Source organism: Bos javanicus, chromosome X (assembly GCF_032452875.1).
Source record: "Bos javanicus breed banteng chromosome X, ARS-OSU_banteng_1.0, whole genome shotgun sequence".
Lineage (NCBI taxonomy): Eukaryota > Metazoa > Chordata > Mammalia > Artiodactyla > Bovidae > Bos > Bos javanicus.
Window position 1 is genome coordinate 56,160,824 of NC_083897.1, and position 22,216 is coordinate 56,183,039.

General features: G+C 36.6%; 1 protein-coding gene across 19 annotated transcripts in view; it reads left to right on the plus strand.

The window, feature by feature from the left end:
- Nucleotides 1-22,216, plus strand: part of IL1RAPL2 (interleukin 1 receptor accessory protein like 2) — a 1,479,983-nt gene that overhangs the window by 1,423,271 nt on the left and 34,496 nt on the right. For all 19 annotated transcript variants that reach the window (XM_061409315.1, XM_061409320.1, XM_061409306.1 and 16 more), the window contains one exon: nucleotides 5,449-5,578. In XM_061409315.1, the coding sequence (XP_061265299.1) occupies nucleotides 5,449-5,578 (130 nt within the window). The remainder of the gene's footprint in view (nucleotides 1-5,448; nucleotides 5,579-22,216) is intronic.

Sequence of the window (22,216 nt, forward strand, 5' to 3'; positions counted from 1 at the left end):
TCCCAACACTTCATGGCAAATAGATGGGGAAACAATGAAAAGCACGACAGACTTCATTTTCTTGGTCTCCAAAATCACTGTGGACAGTGACTGCAGCCATGAAATTAAAAGACACTTGCTCCTTGGAAGAAAAGCTATGACAAACCTAGATAGCATATTAAGAAATCAGAGACCTCACTTTGCCAACAAAGGTCAAAGCTATGGCTTGACATAGTCAAAGCTATGGTTTTTCCAGCAGTCATGTACTGATGCAGGAGTTGAACCATAAAGAAGGCTGAGCGTTGAAGAATTGATGCTTTCAAACTGTGATGTTGGAGAAGACTCTTGAGAGTCCCTTGGACTGCAAGGAGATCAAATCAATCAATCCTAAAGGAAATCAACCCTGAATATTTATTGGAAGGACTGATGCTGAAGCTCTAATACTTTGCCCACCTGATGTGAAGAGCCAACTCATTGGAAAAGACTCTCATGCTGGGAAAGATTGAAGGCAGGAGAAGGGGATGACAGAGGATGAGATAGTTGGATGGCATCACTGATTCAGTGGACATGAGTTTGAGCAAAGTCCAGTAGTTGGTGAAGGACATTGAAGCCTGGCGTGCTGCAGTCCAAGGGGTGGCAGAGTCGGATATGACTGAGCGACTGAGTGACTGAACAACAACAATTAAAAATATAATAGACTGCTTGGACAAGTAAAAGGTTTGAGAAACAAATAAAAACTAGGGCAAGATGAACAAGGTTCATATCCTACATGAGGCCACCACTTCAAGACTGGAAGCAGTGGTTGTTCTATCTAATGCATAGAAATCAACACAAAGGGTGAAGGAAAATAAAGAAACAGAAGAATATGTTTCAAGCAAAAACAAAATAAAATCTCAGAAAAAACCTTAATAAAATGGAGATAAGTAATTTACCTGATAAAGAATTCAAAGTAATGGTCATAAAAATACTCACCAAATTTGGGAGAAGAATTGGTAAGTACAAGATGAGAACTTTAACAGAGAGATAAAGAATGTAAGGAAGTACCAAACAGAAGTCACAGAGCTGAAGTGAAAAATACACTAGAAGGGTTCAATAGCAGACTAGATGAAACAAAGAAAGGATAAGTGACCCTGAATACAAGGCGATAGAGTCATCCAATCAAAGCAGCAAATAGAAAAAGAATTGGGAAAAAGTGAAGATAAGTTTAAGATATTTATGTGATAATATCAAACAGGCTAACATTTTGCATCATAGGGAGTCCCAGAAGAATGAGAGAAAAGGCGACAAAAATTATTTGAATAAATAATGACTAAAAATTTCCCTAACTTGGGAAAAATAACACTGATATGAGTATTTGAGTAAAAGTCTTTATATAGACATAGGCTTTCATATGGAGTGGTTGGATCACATACAGATGTTAAAATTGCTAAGAAGCTATAGATTAATTTTAACTTCCTAGAATTTTATATAAATAGAATCACAAAACATGTACCCTTTTGTTTGGCCTCTTTAACTTAGTATAATTGTTTTGAAATTTTGAAACTCATTTGTTGTGGTATTTATCAGTAGTTCATCCTTGATATATATTTTTTGTATGGATGTACCAGAGTATCCTTTCATCTATTCTTTCAAATATTTGGACTGTTTCCAGCTTTTGGCTATCACAAATAAAGCTGTTATGAACATCCATCTCTAAGTCTTTGTATGAACATATGTTGTGTTAACTAGTCTAGACTTAAACTGATAGAGAAATTGCCAGTAATACAGACTGAACCTAAAAGGGAGATATGTCTAAAGCCATTACCTTGTGAATAGCACAAACATTGAGAAAAAGTTATTTGTATGTTGATGGTCTTCAACCTATTGTAAAATCCTTTTTAGATATAAATATGAGTTGATCATCTCTACTAGTAAGGAATACAGTATCATAGGAATGATTTTGAAAACATCTGGAGGCAAAACAATACAGTAGCAAATGGAAATGGTAGATAGGAGTTTGCATATGCACATAAGCCAAATTTTAGAAAAGCCTGGAGAGACTGTTTCAAGTAATTTGCTCAATCAACGCTGAGATCCCTCCCAGGCCTTTTGAGAGAAGAGGTGCCCACAACCTGGCACATATTGATTCTCACTATCTGGCACAAGAGCTGATCATTTTGGGGCTCTCCTCAGAGTATTGTGTATGATAATTGGACTGTTTTCCTCTTTTGGCTGTTAACAGAGGCTTCAGGATATTTGTTCAGCGTTTGAAGAATCTAGGCTGCTGAAACATGTCTCTTGCATTTATTTAACAAAAACCTGTCTGATGGGAGAGTAAAAATATTTCCAGGAGAAATCTCTGCAATAGTCAGCACCCATTATGTAGTATCAAGGAAAGGGCAGATACTGTCATTTTTGATAGATCACTTCAAGGAGGCACCTTTTTGCACATTGCTATAATTTTCTTTTTCTATTAAAATCAAACCAGGCCTGAGTACCCACATGCTGTGCTGAATGCTGTATTTAGTCACTCAGTCATGTCCAACTCTTTGTGAGTCCATGGACTGTAGCCTGCCAGACTCTTCAGTCCAGGGGGATTCTCCAGGCCAGAATACTGGAGTGGGTTGCCATGCCCTCCTCCAGGGGATCTTCCCAACCTAGGGATTGAACCCAGGTATCCCACACTGCAGGTAAACTCTTTACTCTCTGAGCCACCAGGGAAGCTGAAGAATACTAGAGTGGGTAACTTGTCCCTTCTCCAGGGGATCTTCCCACCCAGGATTTGAACTGGGGTCTCCTGCATTGCAGGTGGATACCCACAAAAAAAAAGGTATTTTATTTGATATATTCTTTCAACATAGCCCAAAGGAATGACAACTAGAGTTTATTTGTATAAATGTATATTCTGGTAGTTTTAGCAACTAGGATCCTTATAATAATGCATATCATCTCTAGATCTTTTGCTATCTACTGTGACATACTGTAATACCTTCAATTTCATGGAAATGAAGAGCAGTAAGTCATAAAAAAGACCCTATGTTCAGATTTAGAGAAGAAAGGGCCTGCTTGGATGAATCACACCTACTCTAGAATCCAGGAAATATTTATAGACTATGGATAAGAAAAGAGATTCCCCCTTAAAACTCATAAATAAGAGGACAAGAGATTGACAGGGTCAAATATTAATAAACACTTATCTATCTAATTTGACACATAGGATTATGTCTCAAACTTTACTTGTTGAAAGACCAAGCCTTGGAAGGAAAACACAACCATGATACGTTTGGATGGGACTTTCGAATTCACCAAGTATTTTTGTAGAGATAATCTTATCTGAGCCTCCAAAGTATTATTACCACTGTTACTACATATATGAGAAATCAGTTTGTAAAAACTTTGGTAATCTACCCAGGGCCATATAGTGTACTTTTTAATGATAGATCCAAACAAGGATTCAAATCTCTTAGCTATACAAAGCTGTCTTCTATTTTTCACACAAGGTTGTATCACAAAACGTATGTTCAAAGCAACAATTAATAATCTTGTTTCAGATTTGTGTTAGACATATATTAACATAAAAGACTATTGATATAAAAGCTTTTGACAATAATTGAATGATCCCAAAAGTCCATGACATGTCATTTTGCTGAGAGAGAAGTTTGCATTATAAAAATCGAAAGAGACATGTATGCCCCAATGTTTATCACAGCACTGTTTATAATAGCCAGGACATGGAAGCAACCTAGATGTCTATCAGCAGATGAATGGATAAGAAAGCTGTGGTACATATTTCTCAGCCATTAAAAAGAATACATTTGAATCAGTTCTAATGAGGTGGATGAAACTGGAGCCTATTATACAGAGTGAAGTAAGCCAGAAAGAAAAACACCAATACAGTATACTAATGCATATATATGGAATTTAGAAAGAAGGTAATGATAACCCTGTATGCGAGACAGCAAAAGAGACACAGATGTATTGAACAGTTTTTGGACTCTGTGGGAGAGGGCGAGGGCAGGATGATATGGGAGAATGGTATGGAAACATGTAAAATATCATATGTGAAATGAAAAAAAAAACCATTTTTCCCTATCATTAAAATTTCTTTGAATAAAAGATGGTAACTGACCTATGTGTCATAGCCAAATTTCCCTATTAGAAATATAATGTCATCACATGTAGTCACATACTGCCCTGTGTAATCCTAAATCATTTTTAAAATAAACCTTAAGAATTTGAATTTCTTTAGAATTATTGATAAAAATTTCTTCAATATTCCTAAAAAATAAAATAAAAAGACAAATATTTGGTAACAGTCACTTATTATGTTTAAGCCCAGCCTATCACCCAGCATCCATATATCTATGAGGTTTTCTCAATTTCCTCTTTGTCACAGTGTAGACACTAACTCCAATTAAAACTGTTTCTTGGTGTAAGTGGTCCTCAAAGCAAGCCATCTGCTAGTCATGATTAAATATAAAGGTTTTCAGAAAGTAATGGTTCTTGGAACATGGAAGTTTTGAATCAATTTAAGAATAGAAAGGAGAAATTGTCCATAGCTCAGAGTGATTGTGGGAACAACTTTACCATGTACTCTTTAAGGAAAAATATTCTTGAAATTGCTTCATCTAATGTTCCAACCAGGGCAAAAATTGCATGCTATAGAGAAAGTGATATATCATGATTTATGAGTTGGGGGATTCCTTTGTCAGGAATGTCAAGATTGTGCTCTCTATACCATTCTTCCCTTACTTATCTACTTTGTAAGAAGAAAATAAAATCAATGCCAGCATAAAATAATTGCTTATACAGTTGATGATACATTTATAATTAAAACATTTTTAGCTATAATCAAAGATGCAAAGTAAAAAGCTACAGTATTGCCTAGAATTATTGAAGTACTATCGGTGACACAAAGAGATTGAAGATATGGTTAGACTGAGGTTTTGCTCCATGTACTTTCTATAGATATTTTTGTAATTATAAAATTCTTCTTTGATTTGTAGTATCCAATTTTTCTTAGAATATGCAGTAATCAGAACTAACAAAATTTCCCTATTCAGTCTTAGTAATAGTGGATAGTCTATGTTTCTCAATCAAAAATTAACTTATACTTTGATTAATGTTAACTTCAAAGGCAAGTCCAAGTAAGCAGTTATTAATATTCTCAAACAAGGAAAATAAAAGAGGATTCTATTTGATGTTTTCATGTTAGTTCATAACAGGGAAGCAGTAAAAATCAGCAGTTCTAAAAACTTGGTAACTTTCTTTACTTTCTCATTTTTGATAATATATTGACTTTTAAAATTTCCCAGAAGCCCTTGTAACCATTTAAAAATTTTCTCATTTACAGTGAGTGATCAGATGATTGGAAGAAGAGTTGAAAATGGGTCACTTCTGAATTTTCCTTTGGATGTTAAATGGTCCTTTTCTGTCTCCCAGTGATAACCAGAGCCATTTGCTAATGTTTTTTCTCTCTGTCATTCTCAGGTAAGCCTCTGAACATCCCTTGCAAAGCATTCTTTGGATTCAGTGGAGAGTCTGGACCAATGATCTACTGGATGAAAGGGGAGAAGTTTATTGAGGAACTTGCAGGTCACATTAGAGAAGGTGAAATAAGGTATAGAACTTGAATGGCTTACTTTTCCATGCTGTGTTTTAGTTAAGCAATGGAACATCCTAGAAGAGCTTCTGCCTAGAATTTTAATTGCAACTCCGAATCATTCCATTTTCTAAAAGCTGATCTAAAAGAGAGTGAGGCTGCCTGCCTTAAAAATTGCAAATGTATAAGCTTCCAATATAAGGAAGTTTTCTCAGGTTCTAAGAATATGCCATGAGTTATAATGATTCCCTTAAAGCTGCCTAAGCAAATTCCTTTATGGTTTCAAAGCTTAGGCCACTGTTTCTCCAGTCCCAGCAAAGATCCAAACTTTATAGGTGACTTCAGACCACAGGGAAAATACTCATTTATTCCCTGGAAACAGACAACTTTCATATGTCATAGGTGCAAAGCTGTGGTGGCAGTAATAAGCTAGTACTTGTCAAAAGAACTGTTGACTCTTGTTGAATAGTGTTTATTTTTTCCCAGTACTCACTGCTCATCCTGAAAGTGACTTTCAGGTTAACACATCCCTCAACCCCTTTTCACTCTCCTCTCAGACAGATAACTCCCTAGTGTATAGGCATCTATTCTACTACTATTCTACTGGCTTTCTAATCCTATGTATATGATCACATTTGTACAATTTGTAAGAGGTAATTTTTTCTACCTCACTCAGTCTGTGGTAGTCAATCAAATTATCTCTGATTTCAGAGATGGTGACATATAATATACTTTTCTCACTTCGATAGGAATTGGGACTCCACCCCTATTAAGAATCATGAAATGGAAAGTAAATCAGTATTTTAGTGCAGCTAATGTTAAAATGTGTTTTTTTCATTTTGCTTGTTGATTATATAGCAGTGTAAAACAAAAAATATACATTGTATTATTTACTATCATTTATATTATTCAGTTCAGTTCAGTTCAGTCACTCAGTCGTGTCCGACTCTTTGCAACCCCATGAATCGCAGCACGCCAGGCCTCTCTGTCCATCACCAACTCCCGGAGTTCACTCAGACTCACGTCCATCAAGTCAGTGATGCCATCCAGCCATCTCATCCTCTGTCGTCCCCTTCTCCTCTTGCCCCCAATCCCTCCCAGCATCAGAGTCTTTTCCAATGAGTCAACTCTTCACATGAGGTGGCCAAAGTTCTGGACTTTCAGCTTTAGCATCATTCCTTCCAAAGAAATCCCAGGGCTGATCTCCTTCAGAATGGACTGGTTGGATCTCCTTGCAGTCCAAGGGACTCTCAAGAGTCTTCTCTAACACCACAGTTCAAAAGCATCAATTCTTTAGCACTCAGCTTTCTTCACAGTCCAACTCTCACATCCATACATGACCACTGGAAAAACCATAGCCTTGACTAGACGGACCTTTGTTGGCAAAGTAATGTCTCTGCTTTTCAATATGCTATCTAGGTTGGTCATAACTTTTCTTCCAAGAAGTAAGCGTATTTTAATTTCACGGCTGCAATCACCATCTGCAGTGATTTTGGAGCTCAAAAAAATAAAGTCTGCCACTGTTTCCACTGTTTTCCCATCTATTCGCCATGAAGTGATCGGACCAGATGCCATGATCTTAGTTTTCTGAATGTTGAGCTTTAAGCCAACTTTTTCACTCTCCACTTTCACTTTCATCAAGAGGCTCTTTAGTTCTTCTTCACTTTCTGCCATAAAGGTGGTGTCATCTGCATATCTGAGGTTATTGATATTTCTCCCAGCAATCTTGATTCCAGCTTGTGCTTCCTCCAGCCCAGCTTTTCTCATGATGTACCCTGCATATAAGTTAAATAAGCAGGGTGACAATATACAGCCTTGACATACTCTTTTTCCTATTTGGAACCAGTCTGTTGTTCCATGTCCAATTCTAACTGTTGCTTCCTGACCTGCATATATTTAATCTTTAAGGTTCCTAATAAGTAACACTTTATTAGACAATTTCAACTTAAGATTTATGAAATTAATGCAAATGAATTTATTTTAAATTATTTGAGAAGATACATGTTTAAAATTATTCTCATATATTTGCTTATAGAAGACTTCAATGGTCACTTTTCATTTTTCAGAGAAAGAAACTGGTCCTCAAAGAGCCAGTAGAAGGTAGAATGGTACAAAGTAGCAAATTTTCCACTACCAAAAAGCATAGAGCTATGTTTCATGATCAAGGGTAGTAGTTATATGAGCCTAAGATTATTTTTTCCTGTCTCCCATACATGACTAGTTGGACTTTTTAAAAAATAAACAGATTTACTGGCACATAATTGACATACAATAAACACACAGTTTAGAGTATACAATCTGTAAGGGCTGATTGATAAATGTATCTACCTATGAAACCATCACCACGATCAAGATATTGAACATATAAATTACCCACAAGTTTCCTGGTACCCCTTGGTAATGCCCCTCTTCTTTCAAAACACTCATCTATCTGTCACTATCAATCAGTTTGCATTTTATAGTCTTATATAAACAGAATCATGTTGTATGTATTCTTTTTTTTCCTTAAAAATGACTATTTTGAGATGTATCTGTCTTGTTACATTTATCAGTAGTTCACTATGGTTATTGCTCAGTAGTATTTTGTTATATGGATGTAAACAGTTTGGTTATCCATTCACTTGTTGATGGACATTTGGGTTGTTTCCAGTTTGAGGTCTATTACAGATAAAGCTGCTCTGAACATACGTGTTTGCATCTTTGTTTGCATATATATTTCCTTTATTCTTGGATAAATATCTAGACATATAATTGATGACTTAGATAGTCGGTATACATTTAACTGTATTAATTCTTTGTAAGCTTTTTTTTTGGAAAAACTTCTTTAGAATAATTTTAGATTTACAGAAAAATTATAAAGATAGTATCCTATTCTGTCTGGGTGCTATAAATTTCACAGATTGAGGGGGTTAAACAACATTTATTTATCACTGTTATAGAGACTGGGAAGTCCAAAATCAAGGCACCAGCACATTCAGTGGCTGATGAGGGCACACTTCTTGGTTGATAGATGGTCCACTGGTCCTCGCGTGGCAAAAGAGGCCAGAGAGCTCTCTGGAGTGTCTTTTATAAGGGCACTAATCTTAATTCATTACAGTCTCTGTTGGCTCAGTGGTAAAGAATCCGCCTGCCAATCTGGAGACACAGGTTCAATTCCTGGGTCAGGAAGATCCCCTAGAGAAGGAAATGACAACCCACTCCAGTATTCTTGCCTGGATAATCCCATGGACAGAGGAGCCAGATGGGCTACAGTCCATGGGGTCACATAAGAGTCGGATACAACACGGCGACTAAATAATAACAACAAATCTCATTCATTAGAGCACCTTTCTCATGAACTAAGCACCTCCCCAGAGCCCCACCTTCTAGTACCATCCCATTAGGGGGTTAGGATTTCAACAAATGAATTGGGGATGGAAGAATAAACATTCAGTTTATAGCAGATCATATAGAAAGTTTGTACATACCCCCAATACCCAGCTGTTCTTGTTATTAGCATCTTAAGTTACTATGGTATTTTTGTTAAAATTAAAGAACCAAAATTGATACATTATTATTAACTAAAGTTAATATTTCTTTCAAATGTCCTTATTTTTTTACTTGTGCATGCTCAGTCACTTAGTCATGTCCAACTCTGCATCTCCATGGACTGTAGCCCACCAGGCTCTTCTGTCCATGGGATTTCCCAGGCAAGAATCCTGGAGTGGGTTGCCATTTCCTTCTCCAAGAGATCTTCCTGACCCAGGGATTGAACCCACATCTTCTGCATCTCCTGCATAGGCAGGTGAATTCTTTACCACTAAGCCACCTGGGCAGCCTTCTAACTATCCTTTTTTTCTCCAGGATTATCTAACTTTTTAAGAACCTGCCAAACTACACTCGAACGTGGTTATACCATTTCACAAAAGAAAAGTTAGGCCATGCAGTTGCTCTAGCAGCAAATAACTAGAGTGGTGGGAGACAAAGCACACATATGTAAAACAGTTTAATCCAGTCCTAGACATTATATTAAGTGCAAAATTAATCAACCAGATATTAAGTGCTATAAGGAAGTCAACCTTTCAGGACTTGCAAAACGTCATTGTTTATTTCATTCTGTTACATCCTCTTTTCCACCATCTGTAACCCTTCCTGTAACAAAGGGTACATACCTGTATTTGCAGGGGAGGAAAGTAACATGGAATTTGTTTTGAAAATTTCACAAAACCTTACTAGCTAACTAGAGAATGCAAACAAAGAGGCAGGGAATCCTGGCCAAGAGAAACACACAGTTGGCCATTTTGTAATATTAATTATGTGATCTATGATCTATTTGGGAGCTTGTATGGGTGTGGGAATTCCTTCAGGCTATGGCCATTTATGCTAACACACAAGTTAGTTACTAGATTCTGTCTTCTGGCTTCCAAAACCAATGTCCTTGAAAGAAGATTTTTATACCACATGGTGAATTGGAACAAATCTGGTAGCTTTATCAAACATAGTTGCTAATCATACCATTTAGTTCCACCAAGAAAAGATCTGCATTCTTTCATAGCCCATGTGTATTCTCCAAAGGGAACAGTTCTGACAGCAGAATGCTAAAGGTGTTAAGTAGAAGATTCCCCTCAAAAGAATTTCTGCAAGCAAAATTTCCTTCTGGATGCATGGCTCTCCCTCAGGGTATTGTACTTGCTTCATATTTTAATTGAATCACAGCTCTTGTGTTGTGCACATATGTCAGAAGTGCACTACCCACTAGATCTAAGAAGTGGTAATGTAAATAAGTTGCTTTCAAGCAGTTAACTTATAGAGAAGATGCCACCACAGCAATGGATCTGGCAAGACTAACCACACTGCCTAGGTTCTCCATTGCCTGGGCAACAGCTTGAACTTGAAGCATGTGTTGTACACTTTTTATCTCTTAGTATTGCCTCAGAGGAGTAGAGACTTTGAAGGAAAAAAAATCTACCTAAGGAAAAAGCTTGGATATTTATCAAAGGCTTGATGAAATAATGTTACTCAGATTATAGTCAGTACAGCCTCTTTATTCAGCAGTTCCCTTGTAGTTTGACTAGCATATTTGATCAAATCCTGACCAGGATTTTGGAGTTCTCACTGTTTTCTGGGTTTCTCTAGCCATCATAGTTACTTGTATCTCCTTACTTGCAACCTATTACCAGAGATTCAAACTCCACTCTAGGCATACAGATTCCCCTTTATCTCCTGTTAGGCAGAAATTGGCATAGCCCTAACAAAGTCTGTGATGTTGCTAAGAGATTGAGCCTAAGAAAATCTGAACCTAAATGTAGTATCAAATCACAGCTGCCAGCCTATCAAACCACATTACAGCCTTTCTCCACAGACTCCAAAAGATGTCATCTGTAGGGATGTTAAGGGAATTTTGCATATGCAGTAGCATAAACTGCAACTGTGAAAATTTGGTTATTTTTACCTACCATTTTAAAGTCCTTGCAACAAGCTGCTCTCTACAAGCTCCATGTCTATTTAGACAAATCAAATAATTATTTGGAAGAGAGCAGTAGAAACTATCATTAGGAGAGGACTTCCTAATTTCTATCCCTCTGTTTAAAGTTAATGGGAACAGCTTGTGAAGTAGGATAAGAGAATTCATGAAAAGGAGTAGTCTTTGGGTATGAGCATTCTAGCAAGGCCATCCCAGTTCCACACCTTTACATAATTTCCTTTTGATTAATCTTACCAGAGACTTGAGAATTTAAAAAAAATTGCAGCGAGGTATATATTCCACAGTTCTAATAAAAAATGCCAGAGAAATTGAACTAATCCTATTAAACAAGAAATAACAGTCTTTAAGCTTCCCTGCAGGGTTGTGAATTGCATCTGATTGCCGATGGAGACTGCGTGAATTTCAGTGCAATTGCTTTGCCCCAATGGAGAGTAATTTTCTATTATAAATTTCACTTTACAAATCTCCCTATCAATAGCTAATGTTTTTCCCCCAGGCAATACCATACAACAAGTTTACCAAATCTTTTATAATTCTTGATCTGAAAAACATATTCAATTTATCTTAAGGCTTTTCAGACAAGATTATTAAAATGCAAATAATATAATTTACTTTCAATTCCTAAAAGGCTATAAGTTGAATATGGGCTTTGTTTGTAAGTTCTGTTTTTCTTCACTCATGCTTCTACCACTGTCCAGCCTTCTGTTTCCATCCTTTTTTAACCTTAATGTATACATTTCTTGAGTGAGTCAAATACTCTTTAACAAAGGAGGGAATGTAATAGAGATATGAAAGGATTTTATTCTTAAAATAGGGTGAATCTATGCTAAAGACACAAAATAACCTGTTAACATCTCACCAATTTAAACAAATAATATGGAGCTGTGAATATAATTTTTTGCCACACAGCCCAAGGCAAAAGGAAGGGGTCTGTTTTGACAACTTTCCATCATGCTTTTTCAGCGCCTTGAAACATCCCCACCTGCTCTGGCTGCCTCCACAGTGAACTATAAAAATGTCACAAAACAACCCCCAAACACGCACATCATCTCTTCTTTTCTCCCACTCTCAGTTCATCCCACTGGAAGAAGGAATATTGAGTGATCACTTTGCCTTTGATTTAAATAAGTTTCAAATCTCATCATACCTATATGTAAGTATAGATTTAGTAAATCATAAGGAGCCTTCAGTGGAAAGGTAAACTTCATAAGCAGCATAGTTTTACCCAAAGGCAACCTTAATGTCACTTACATGAAGAATGATTTTTAATTAGCTATTCACAGCTACTATTCACAGCTTCACTTCCACAGTGGGTCTTAACCTTGACCTAGGCATAAAATATTTAAAACCTGCCTAAGACATATTTGTTCTCTCTCTTCATTTACTAAACAGATTATAGATGCCTAGTCTCAAATATGGTGTTTTGTGTTATAAGCTGCTCTATACAAGAACCTATAATTAGTAAATAATAATAATAATTCCTCCATGTTTTTATACTACACAGTATATTGCAAAAAATTTTTGACATCCCGAATTACATTGAATTTTTATAACATTTGAAATAAATCATATAAGTTTATTTTACACATAAAAAATCTGAAGTTTAGAGACTGAGAAAGAGCAGTTCTTGGGCAGTTGATTCACAGTTCCAATGGAGCTAGAATGACTTTATCAGAACACAGCTAGCAAGAATCCTCAATTGCTCAGAATTATCTCTTGTAGTTCACACTTAGGATATAAAGAGCCAAAACCTGCTCGGGACTGAAAGAGTGAAAATTAGTTTGGACTGAGAATAAGCAGTCTAGCTATTAATCAGGCTGGGAGGACAGACAGATAAAGCCAGCTGCAAAGCTAACAGAAAACAGTTTCTCCCAAGGTTGTGAAGCAGTTGTATAAGGCTGTAATGACCCCCACCTCTTTTGAATGACTACTGTTTTTTTCTCAGTGATCCTCAGACCTGCTTTGCTATTGTTATATTCCTTGGAATACCCAATTAGTAGACCACCTTCACCTCATGACAATACGCAGTTCCTACTGAATCCTCCCCCATCCCCACCAACTGCCTCAGAAGCTGCAATTAATTCAGAAATTATCCCTGCTTTTTTAGACCATTTTCAATCTTTTGTGAGAACCTAAACACTACAACAGATGCTTTCTTCTTCCTTCAATCAAGAAACAATCCACAGGTCCTCTGGAGCATTCCTACCATAGTGGATCCAATCAATAAATCTTTTGTTTGTGTCAGCCTATGAATTTGATCTTGGTCTTTGACTAATAAGGCTTTAACAGGAATTTTTTTTTAAAGCAAATGACACTAAAATAAAGATTTTGTTTATTTAAGAGGGTTTTAAAAAAAACTATCTCCTATTAATGACATTCTCAATTATTCCTAGATAATTATTACTCATACTCAGAATAAAGACATAGAGACTTGCAACATACCTAGTCATCAAAGGAGGATTCAACTTGGTTTAAGGGACTATTTACAATAAAGAGACACTGGAACAGCACACACAACTCATTATAAAACAAAAACAATTCAATTAAAAAAATGAGCAGAAAACATGAATAGACATTTTTCAAAAGAGGAAATGCAGAAGGGCAACAGGCACATGAAGAGATGCTAAACAACATTAATCATCAGGGAAATGCAAAAATCACAATGAAAGATCACCTCACACCTGATAGAATGGCTCTCATCAAAAAGAACACAACAAATATTGGTGAGGATGTGAAGGAAAAGGAACCCTAGTACACTATTGGTGGGATTGTAAATTGGTGCAGCCATTGTGGAAAAATATGGAGGTTCCTCAAAAACTAAAACGAGAACTACCCTATGATCCAAGAATTACAAATTTTATTTTATTTTGGAGGATTCAGTTCTCTTTCCTCTATTTCTTGTGTGACCTAAAAAAAATTCCAGTTTTATTGAGGTATGATTGATGGATAAAAGTTGTATATATTTAAGGTATACAATGTAGTGTTTTGGTATATGTATACATTGTGAAATGATTGCCACAATCAACTAATTAACATATCCATCACCACACAGTTATCATGTGTGTGTGTGTGGTAAAAACACTTGAGATTTACTCTCCTCTCAAAATTCAAGGATACAGTACAGTATCATTGAATAGTCACCATGCTATACATTAGGTACTCTGAAATGATTCGTCTTATAATTGAAAGTTTGTACTCTTTGACCAGCATTTCCCCATTTCATCCACTGAGCAGCATCTCCCTATTTCTTCTACCCTCCAGCTCCTGATTCTTTAAATCGCCATTCTGTTACTATTAGTTTTGCTTTTCTAGAGTCCATATATAAGTAATATCATACAATATTTTTCAGTATTTTTCATTCTCTGTCTGATTTATTTCACTTAGCATAATATTCTCCAATTCCCCTGTGTAGTCACAAATTTCAAGATTTTCTCTTTTTTGAGTCTGAATAATATTCCATTGTACATATAAACCATATATTCTTTTTCTGTTCACCTACTGATAAACATTAGTTTCTATATCTTGCCTAATATGAATAATGATGAAATGAACATGAAAAGGCAAATATGTTTTTGAGATCTTTATTTCATTTCCTTTGATATATACCCAAAAGTGAAATTGTTGAATCATATGGTAGTTCTAACTCTAAATTTTTGGAAGAATCTCTGTACTGTTTTCCATTAGTTTACAGGGTTCCCTTTTCTCCACATACTTGCCAGTATTTCTGGTAATAACCATTCTAACAGATTTGAGGTGACTACATTGTAATTTTGATTTGCATTTGCCTCATGATAGTGACTTTGAGCACCTTTTCATATATTTGTTGGATATTTGTATGCCTTCTTTTGAGAAATGTCTGTTCAGGTCCTTAGCTCATTTTTTTCAATCAAGTTGTCTGTCTGTTTGTTTGTTTTTTATATTGAGTTGTAAAAAGGTCTTTATATATTTTGGATATTAGCCCTTTATCAAATATATGGTTTGCAAACATTTTCTTCCATTCTCTAGGTTACATTTTCACTCTCATTTTATAGAGGTATAATTGACATATACCATTTTATTAGTTAAGCTCACATAGTTAACATAATTAACTGTTTTTAAAAAACATGGTAAGAATGTATAAGATCTAATCTCAGCAACACTATTCAACATAGTTTTGGAAGTTTTAGCCATAGCATTCAGAGAAGAAAAACAAATAAAGGAATCCAGATTGAAAAAGAAGTAAAATTTTCACTGTTTGCAGATGACATGATCCTCTACATAGAAAACCCTAAAGACTCCACCAGAAAATTACTAGAGCTAATCAATGAGTAGAGTAAAGTTGCAGGATATAAAATTAGTATACAGAAATCCCTTGCATTCCTATACACCAACAATGAGAAAACAGAAAGAGAAATTAAGTAAACAATCCCATTCACCATTGCAATGAAAAGAATAAAATACTTAGAAATATATCTACCTAAAGAAACAAAAGACTTATATAGAGAAAACTATAAAACACTGATGAAAGAAATCAAAGAGGACGCAAATAGATGGAGAAATACACCATGTTCATGGATTGGAAGAATCAATATAGTGAAAATGAGTATACTACCCAAAGTAATCTAAGACTCAATGCAATCCCTATCAAGCTACCAATGATATTTTTCACAGAACTAGAACAAATAATTTCACAATTTGTATGGAAATACAAAAAACCTCAAATAGCCAAAGCAATCTTGAGAAAGAAGAATGGAACTGGAGGAATCAACCTGCCTGACTTCAGGCTATACCACAAAGCTGCAGTCATCAAGACAGTATGGTACTGGCACAAAGACAGAAACATAGATCAATGGAACAAAATAGAAAGCCCAGAGATAAATCCATGCACCTACGGACATCTTATCTTTGACAAAGGAGGCAAGAATATACAATGGAGAAAAGACAATCTCTTTAACAAGTGGTGCTGGGAAAACTGGTCAACCACTTGTAAAAGAATGACATTAGAACACTTTCTAACACCATACACAAAAATAAACACAAAATGGATTAAAGATCTAAACGTAAGACCAGAAACTATTAAACTCCTAGAGGAAAACATAGGCAAAACACTCTGACATACATCACAGCAGGCTCCTCTATGACCCACCTCCGAGAGTAATGGAAATAAAAGCAAAAATAAACAAATGGGACCTAATTAAACTTAAAAGCTTTTGCACAGTGAAGGAAACTATAAGCAAGGTGAAAAGACAGCCTTCAGAATGGGAGAAAATAATAGCAGATGAAGCAACGGACAAAGAATTAATCTCAAAAATATACAAGTAGCTCCTGCAACTCAATTCCAGAAAAATAAATGACCCAATCAAAAAATGGGCCAAAGAACTAAACAGACATTTCTTCAAAGAAGACATACAGATGGCTAACAAACACATGAAAAGATGCTCAACATCACTCATTATCAGAGAAATACAAATCAAAACCACAATGAGGTACCATCTCACACCAGTCAGAATGGCTGCTATCCAAAAGTCTACAAACAATAAATGCTGGAGAGGGTGTGGAGAAAAGGGAACCCTCTTACACTGTTGGTGGGAATGCAAACTAGTATAGCCACTATGGAGAATAGTGTGGAGATTCCTTGAAAACTGGAAATAGAATTGCCATACAACCCAGCAATCCCACTGCTGGGCATACACACCAAGGAAACCAGAATTGAAAGAGACACGTGTACCCCAATGTTCATCGCAGCACTGTTTATAATAGCTAGGATATGGAAGCAACCTATATGTCCATCAGCAGATGAATGGATAAGAAAGCTATGGTACATATACACAATGAAATATTACTCAGCCATTAAGAAGAATACATTTGAATCAGTTCTAATGAGATGGATGAAACTTGAGCCTATTATACAGAGTGAAGTAAGTCAGAAAGAAAAACACCAATACAGTATACTAACACATATAGATGGAATTTGGAAAGATGGTAATGATAACCCTATATGCAAGACAGCAAAGGAGACACAGATGTAAAGAACAGTCTTTTGGACTCTGTGGGAGAAGGCGAAGGTGGGATGGATTTGAGAGAATAGCACTGAAACATGTATATTATTATATGTGAAATAGATCACCAGTCCAAGTTCGATGCATGAGACAGGGTGCTCAGGGCTGGTGCACTGGGATGACCCAGAGGGATGGGATGGGGAGGGAGGTGGGACGGGGGTTCAGGATGGGGAACACATGTACACCCATGGCTGATTCATGTGAATGCATGGCAAAAACCACTACAATATTGTAAAGTAATTAGCCTCCAATTAAAATAAATAAATTAAAAATAATCTCAGCAACACTCAAGCATACAATATCATGTTATTGAGTATAGTCACCGTGCTGTATATCAGATCCTCAAAACTTTGTACAACTGCTTTTATTGCTATTATTATTTTAAACAAGCTGTTACCTGTTAGATTAATTATGAATAGGAAATGTAAGACATTTTACCTTTATTCACTCCTATCTCTTCTTTTCATTATGAATATCCAAATTTGACCTGTTTAATTTTCATTTTCTCTTAAGAGTTTCTTTTAACATTTTTTACAGTGTAGGTCTACTTGCAACAAATTCCCTCACTTTTTATTTGTCTGAAAAAGTCTTTATTTCTCCTTCACCTTTGAAGGAAAAATGGATACAATATTCTAGGTTGGTTGTAAATTTCTTTGAACACTTTCAATATTCCACTCCACTCTGTTCTTGCTTATATAGTTTCTAAAGATGTGTTTCTTATTTTTATTCCTGTATAGGTAAGTTTTTTTTTTCCCCCCTCTGAATCCTTTCAAGATTTTTCTCTCATTTTTTCCCACTTTTTACAGTTAGAATATGATCCGTCAAGATGTAGCTTTTAAAACAATCCCACTGCTGGGCATACACACTGAGGAAACCAGAAGGGAAAGAGACACGTGTACCCCAATGTTCATCACAGCACTGTTTATAATAGCCAGGACATGGAAGCAACCTAGATGTCCATCAGCAGATGAATGGATAAGAAAGCTATGGTACATATACACAATGGAGTATTACTCAGCCATTAAAAAGAATTCATTTGAATCAGTTCTAATGAGGTGGATGAAACTGGAGCCTATTATACAGAGTGAAGTAAGCCAGAAGGAAAAACACCAATACAGTATACTAATGCATATATATGGAATTTAGAAAGATGATAACAATAACCCTGTGTACGAGACAGCAAAAGAGACACTGATGTATGGAACAGTCTTATGGACTCTGTGGGAGAGGGAGAGGGTGGGAAGATTTGGGAGAATGGCATTGAAACATGTAAAATATCATGTATGAAACGAGATGCCAGTCCAGGTTCAATGCACGATACTGGATGCTTGGGGCTAGTGCACTGGGACGACCCAGAGGGATGGTATGGGGAGGGAGGAGGGAGGAGGGTTCAGAATGGGGAGCACATGTATACCTGTGATGGATTCATTTTGATATTTGGCAAAACTAATACAATTATGTAAAGTTTAAAAATAAAATAAAATTTAAAAAAAAAATTTGCTCTGCTTGGTATTCTCTGAACTTCCTGCATCTGTGTTCTGGTATCTTTGGAAAATTCTAAGTTACTATTACTTCATATATTTCTATTGTTCCTTTCTCTTTCGTAGTTTGGTGTTTTGTATTTTGGCAACATGGGGGCAGGAGGAGAAGGGACAACAGAGGATGAGATGGCTGGATGGCATCACTGACTCAATGGACCTAAGTTTGGGTAAACTCCAGGAGTTGGTGATGGACAGGGAGGCCTGGTGTGCTGTGATTCATGGGGTCGCAAAGAGTCAGACACAACTGAGCGACTGAACTGAACTGAACATAGATTATATGTATGTTACTCCTTTTGTAGTTATACCTCTGATGTTCAATATTTTGTTCCTTTTTTGCCATGTTCTCTTTGCATTTCAGTTTAGGAGATTGCATTGACTTTCTTCAAGATCATTTATTCTTTCTTTGGCCACATCCAGTCTATTAATGGCCCATGAAAGGCACTGTTTATTCCTATTACAACGTCTTGTTTTCTAGCATTTCCTTTTGATTCCTTCTTAGAATTTCCATTTTTCATGTTATATTACCAATATATTGTTTATATTGTTAACTTTTTCCATTTGAGACTTTAACTTATTAATCATGGTTATTTTATATCCTCATTCTGATCATTCTCTGCCATATCTGAGTATGGTTCTGATGGTTGTGTTGTCTTTTCAAAACTTTTTCTTTTTAATATGTCTTATTTTTTGTTTGAAAACCAGATGTAATTATCAGATAAAAGGGACTGAAGTAGACATGTCTTTAGAGTAAGATTTTATGTTTATGTGGCTAGGAGTTAAGCTGTGTTTACTGTTTTCTATAGTTGTAGGTGTTCAGTTCAGTCACTCAGTCATACCTGACTCTGCAACCCCATGAATCACAGCACGCCAGGCCTCCCTGTCCATCACCAACTCCCGGAGCCTACCCAAACTCATGTCCATCGAGTCAGTGATGCCATCCAGCCATCTCATCCTCTGTCGTCCCCTTCTCCTCCTGCCCCCAATCCCTCCCAGCATCAAGGTCTTTTCCAATAAGTCAACTCTTCGCATGAAGTGGCCAAAGTATTGGAGTTTCAGCTTCAGCATCAGTCCTTCCAATGAACACCCAGGACTCATCTCCTTTAGGATGGACTGGTTGGATTTCCTTGCAGTCCAAGGGACTCTCAAGAGGCTTCTCCAACACAACAGTTCAAAAGCATCAATTCTTCAGCGCTCAGCTTTCTTCAAAGTCCAACTCTCACATCCATACATGACCACTGGAAAAAACCATAGCCTTGACTAGATGGACCTTTGTTGGCAAAGTAATGTCTCTGCTTTTCAATATGCTATCTAGGTTGGTCATAACTTTACTTCCAAGGAGTAAACGTCTTTTAATTTCATGGCTGCAATCACCATCTGCAGTGATTTTGGGGCCCCAAAAGATAAAGTCTGACACTGTTTCCCCTGTTTCCCCATCTATTTCCCATGAAGTGATGGCACTGGATGCCATGATCTTCGTTTTCTGAATGTTGAGCTTTAAGCCAACTTTTTCACTCTCCTCTTTCACTTTCATCAAGAGGCTCTTTAGTTCCTCTTCACTTTCTGCCATAAGGGTGGTGTTACATGCATATCTGAGGTTATTGATATTTCTCCCAGCAATCTTGATTCCAGCTTGTGCTTCCTCCAGCCCAGCATTTCTCATGATGTACTCTGCATAGAAGTTAAATAAGCAGGGTGACAATATACAGCCTTGACGTACTCCTTTTCCTATTTGGAACCAGTCTGTTGTTCCATGTCCAGTTCTAACTGTTGCAGGTGTAAAAGGCTAAAATTTCCTATAATGTACTTGTTTACATCTCCACTGTTTCTTTCAGTTCTCCTAGAGACTGCTTCTGAAACAGGGTCTGAGCCTGGCCATTCTTTCATCTAAAAGCCCTTGACTGGTATGGTGGTAAATATTCTATAACACTGTGATAAAGTCTTAGTCTTTTCATCAGCTTGTGCCTTCAGGCTCTGACCTTTACAAATGCTTCTCAGCTTTCCTCCTTTTCTTAGATGAAACAGGAAGGCTTGAGGAGGCTGGAGTTAGATATTTCTCTTTCCTCCAGTTTCGGTAAAACTCAAGTAATTTAGGCTCTGCTAAAGAAGTTTCCCTTGAGGGCATGCCTTTGTTAAGAAGAAAGAGTGCTCTAGGCTCCTTTCAAGATTGTTGCCTTTCCCTCCTCCTTTGCCCAAAGCATAAAGGAACATGTCTCTGATCTTCACCCTGAAACCTGGACAGGATCTTGGAAGCAAAGCTCATGAAAGAATGAGGCACCCCTAAGATTAGATCTCATGGAGTTTTTTTAACTTTCAAGCTAGTCCATACTAGCCCTACAGTGACTCATCAATTAATTGTTTTTAATTCATATTGGTTCCTGTTCCTGGGTTTCTGCTCCCAGTGCACTGTGATTCTCAGTATTTGCCTCACTATCTCAAATTCGCAGAGCAGGAGTTTGCCCTGTGACCTCAATTCTCTGATGAACCTAAGAAGAGTTGTTGGCTTTCATTTTGTTCACTTTTTTCTTGTTGTAAGGGTGAGAGTGAAAACTTCCAAACTTTTTTAGCATGACTTTTTAAATAATAGGTCTTAACAATAAAACTTTTAAAAGTAGTGATTTCTGTCACCTGAATTTAGTATTTTTTATTTTGTCAGTATTCACTGTTGCCTATAACTTGCCTTCAATATTAATCCTTGGAGTGAGATACTTCTGAAGTTATTTGAAGTATATCCCAAGATCCCCTCATTTGTATCCCCCACCCCAAAACCAGTCCCTTCAGTGTCAAACAGTCTGCAAAAACCTATTTATGTCTTCTCTCCTAGAAAATGCTTCCTTCTTCCTTTTGTTTAGGCAGTCTTCTCAAGCCATCTCCAGCTACTTTAGTAAATAATAGTCTGTGGTTGTTTTTTTGAAATTCCATTGTAAGCATGACTATACCACCCTGTTTTACCTCATTCCTCCTTTAATTTTTTCAGCTATGTAGATTTTCTTCCCTTGTTTAAATGTTAATGCTTACTGGGAGCAGGCACCTGATCTTTTAATGCTTACATTTCTCTAACACCAATATCTGTCTATCCCAGAGCTAGGCACTTAGGGGAATGATAAAGAATCATTGATAGATTGTTATATATCAATATTTGTTAGGAAATTGTGACTGCTCTGCAGAGTAATTTATAGACGTAAACACCAACTTGCTCTTTAATTCCAAAAAAGCAAGTCCCCTCTATATTTTCAAGAGCTGATAATTAAGACACCTCATATATATTAATAGATGGATGAAGGATCATTTTTCAAATCCTCTCTCCAGATTCTTTCTGCAGCCTGTGAAGAGCTGTTTTTGGAAACTGCATTAGAAATGAAGAGGGAAAGGCTTGGTCTGGCGGGACAGGATCAGCTTTCTGCCTCATGCCTGGCAAAGGCTGTGGCTGCCCTACACGTGAAGCTTTAAATCAAATTTAATTTGTGGTGCTTAAGCAGCTTCTGGCATTAAAGGGGGTTATTCCATAGAGGGTCACACAGAACTAAAAAATTGCATATAGTGCTATTTGCACATAGCAGGGATAAAATGGAGTAAAATTCAACATAAACTGTGAAGACAGTAAATTCCCATTTTT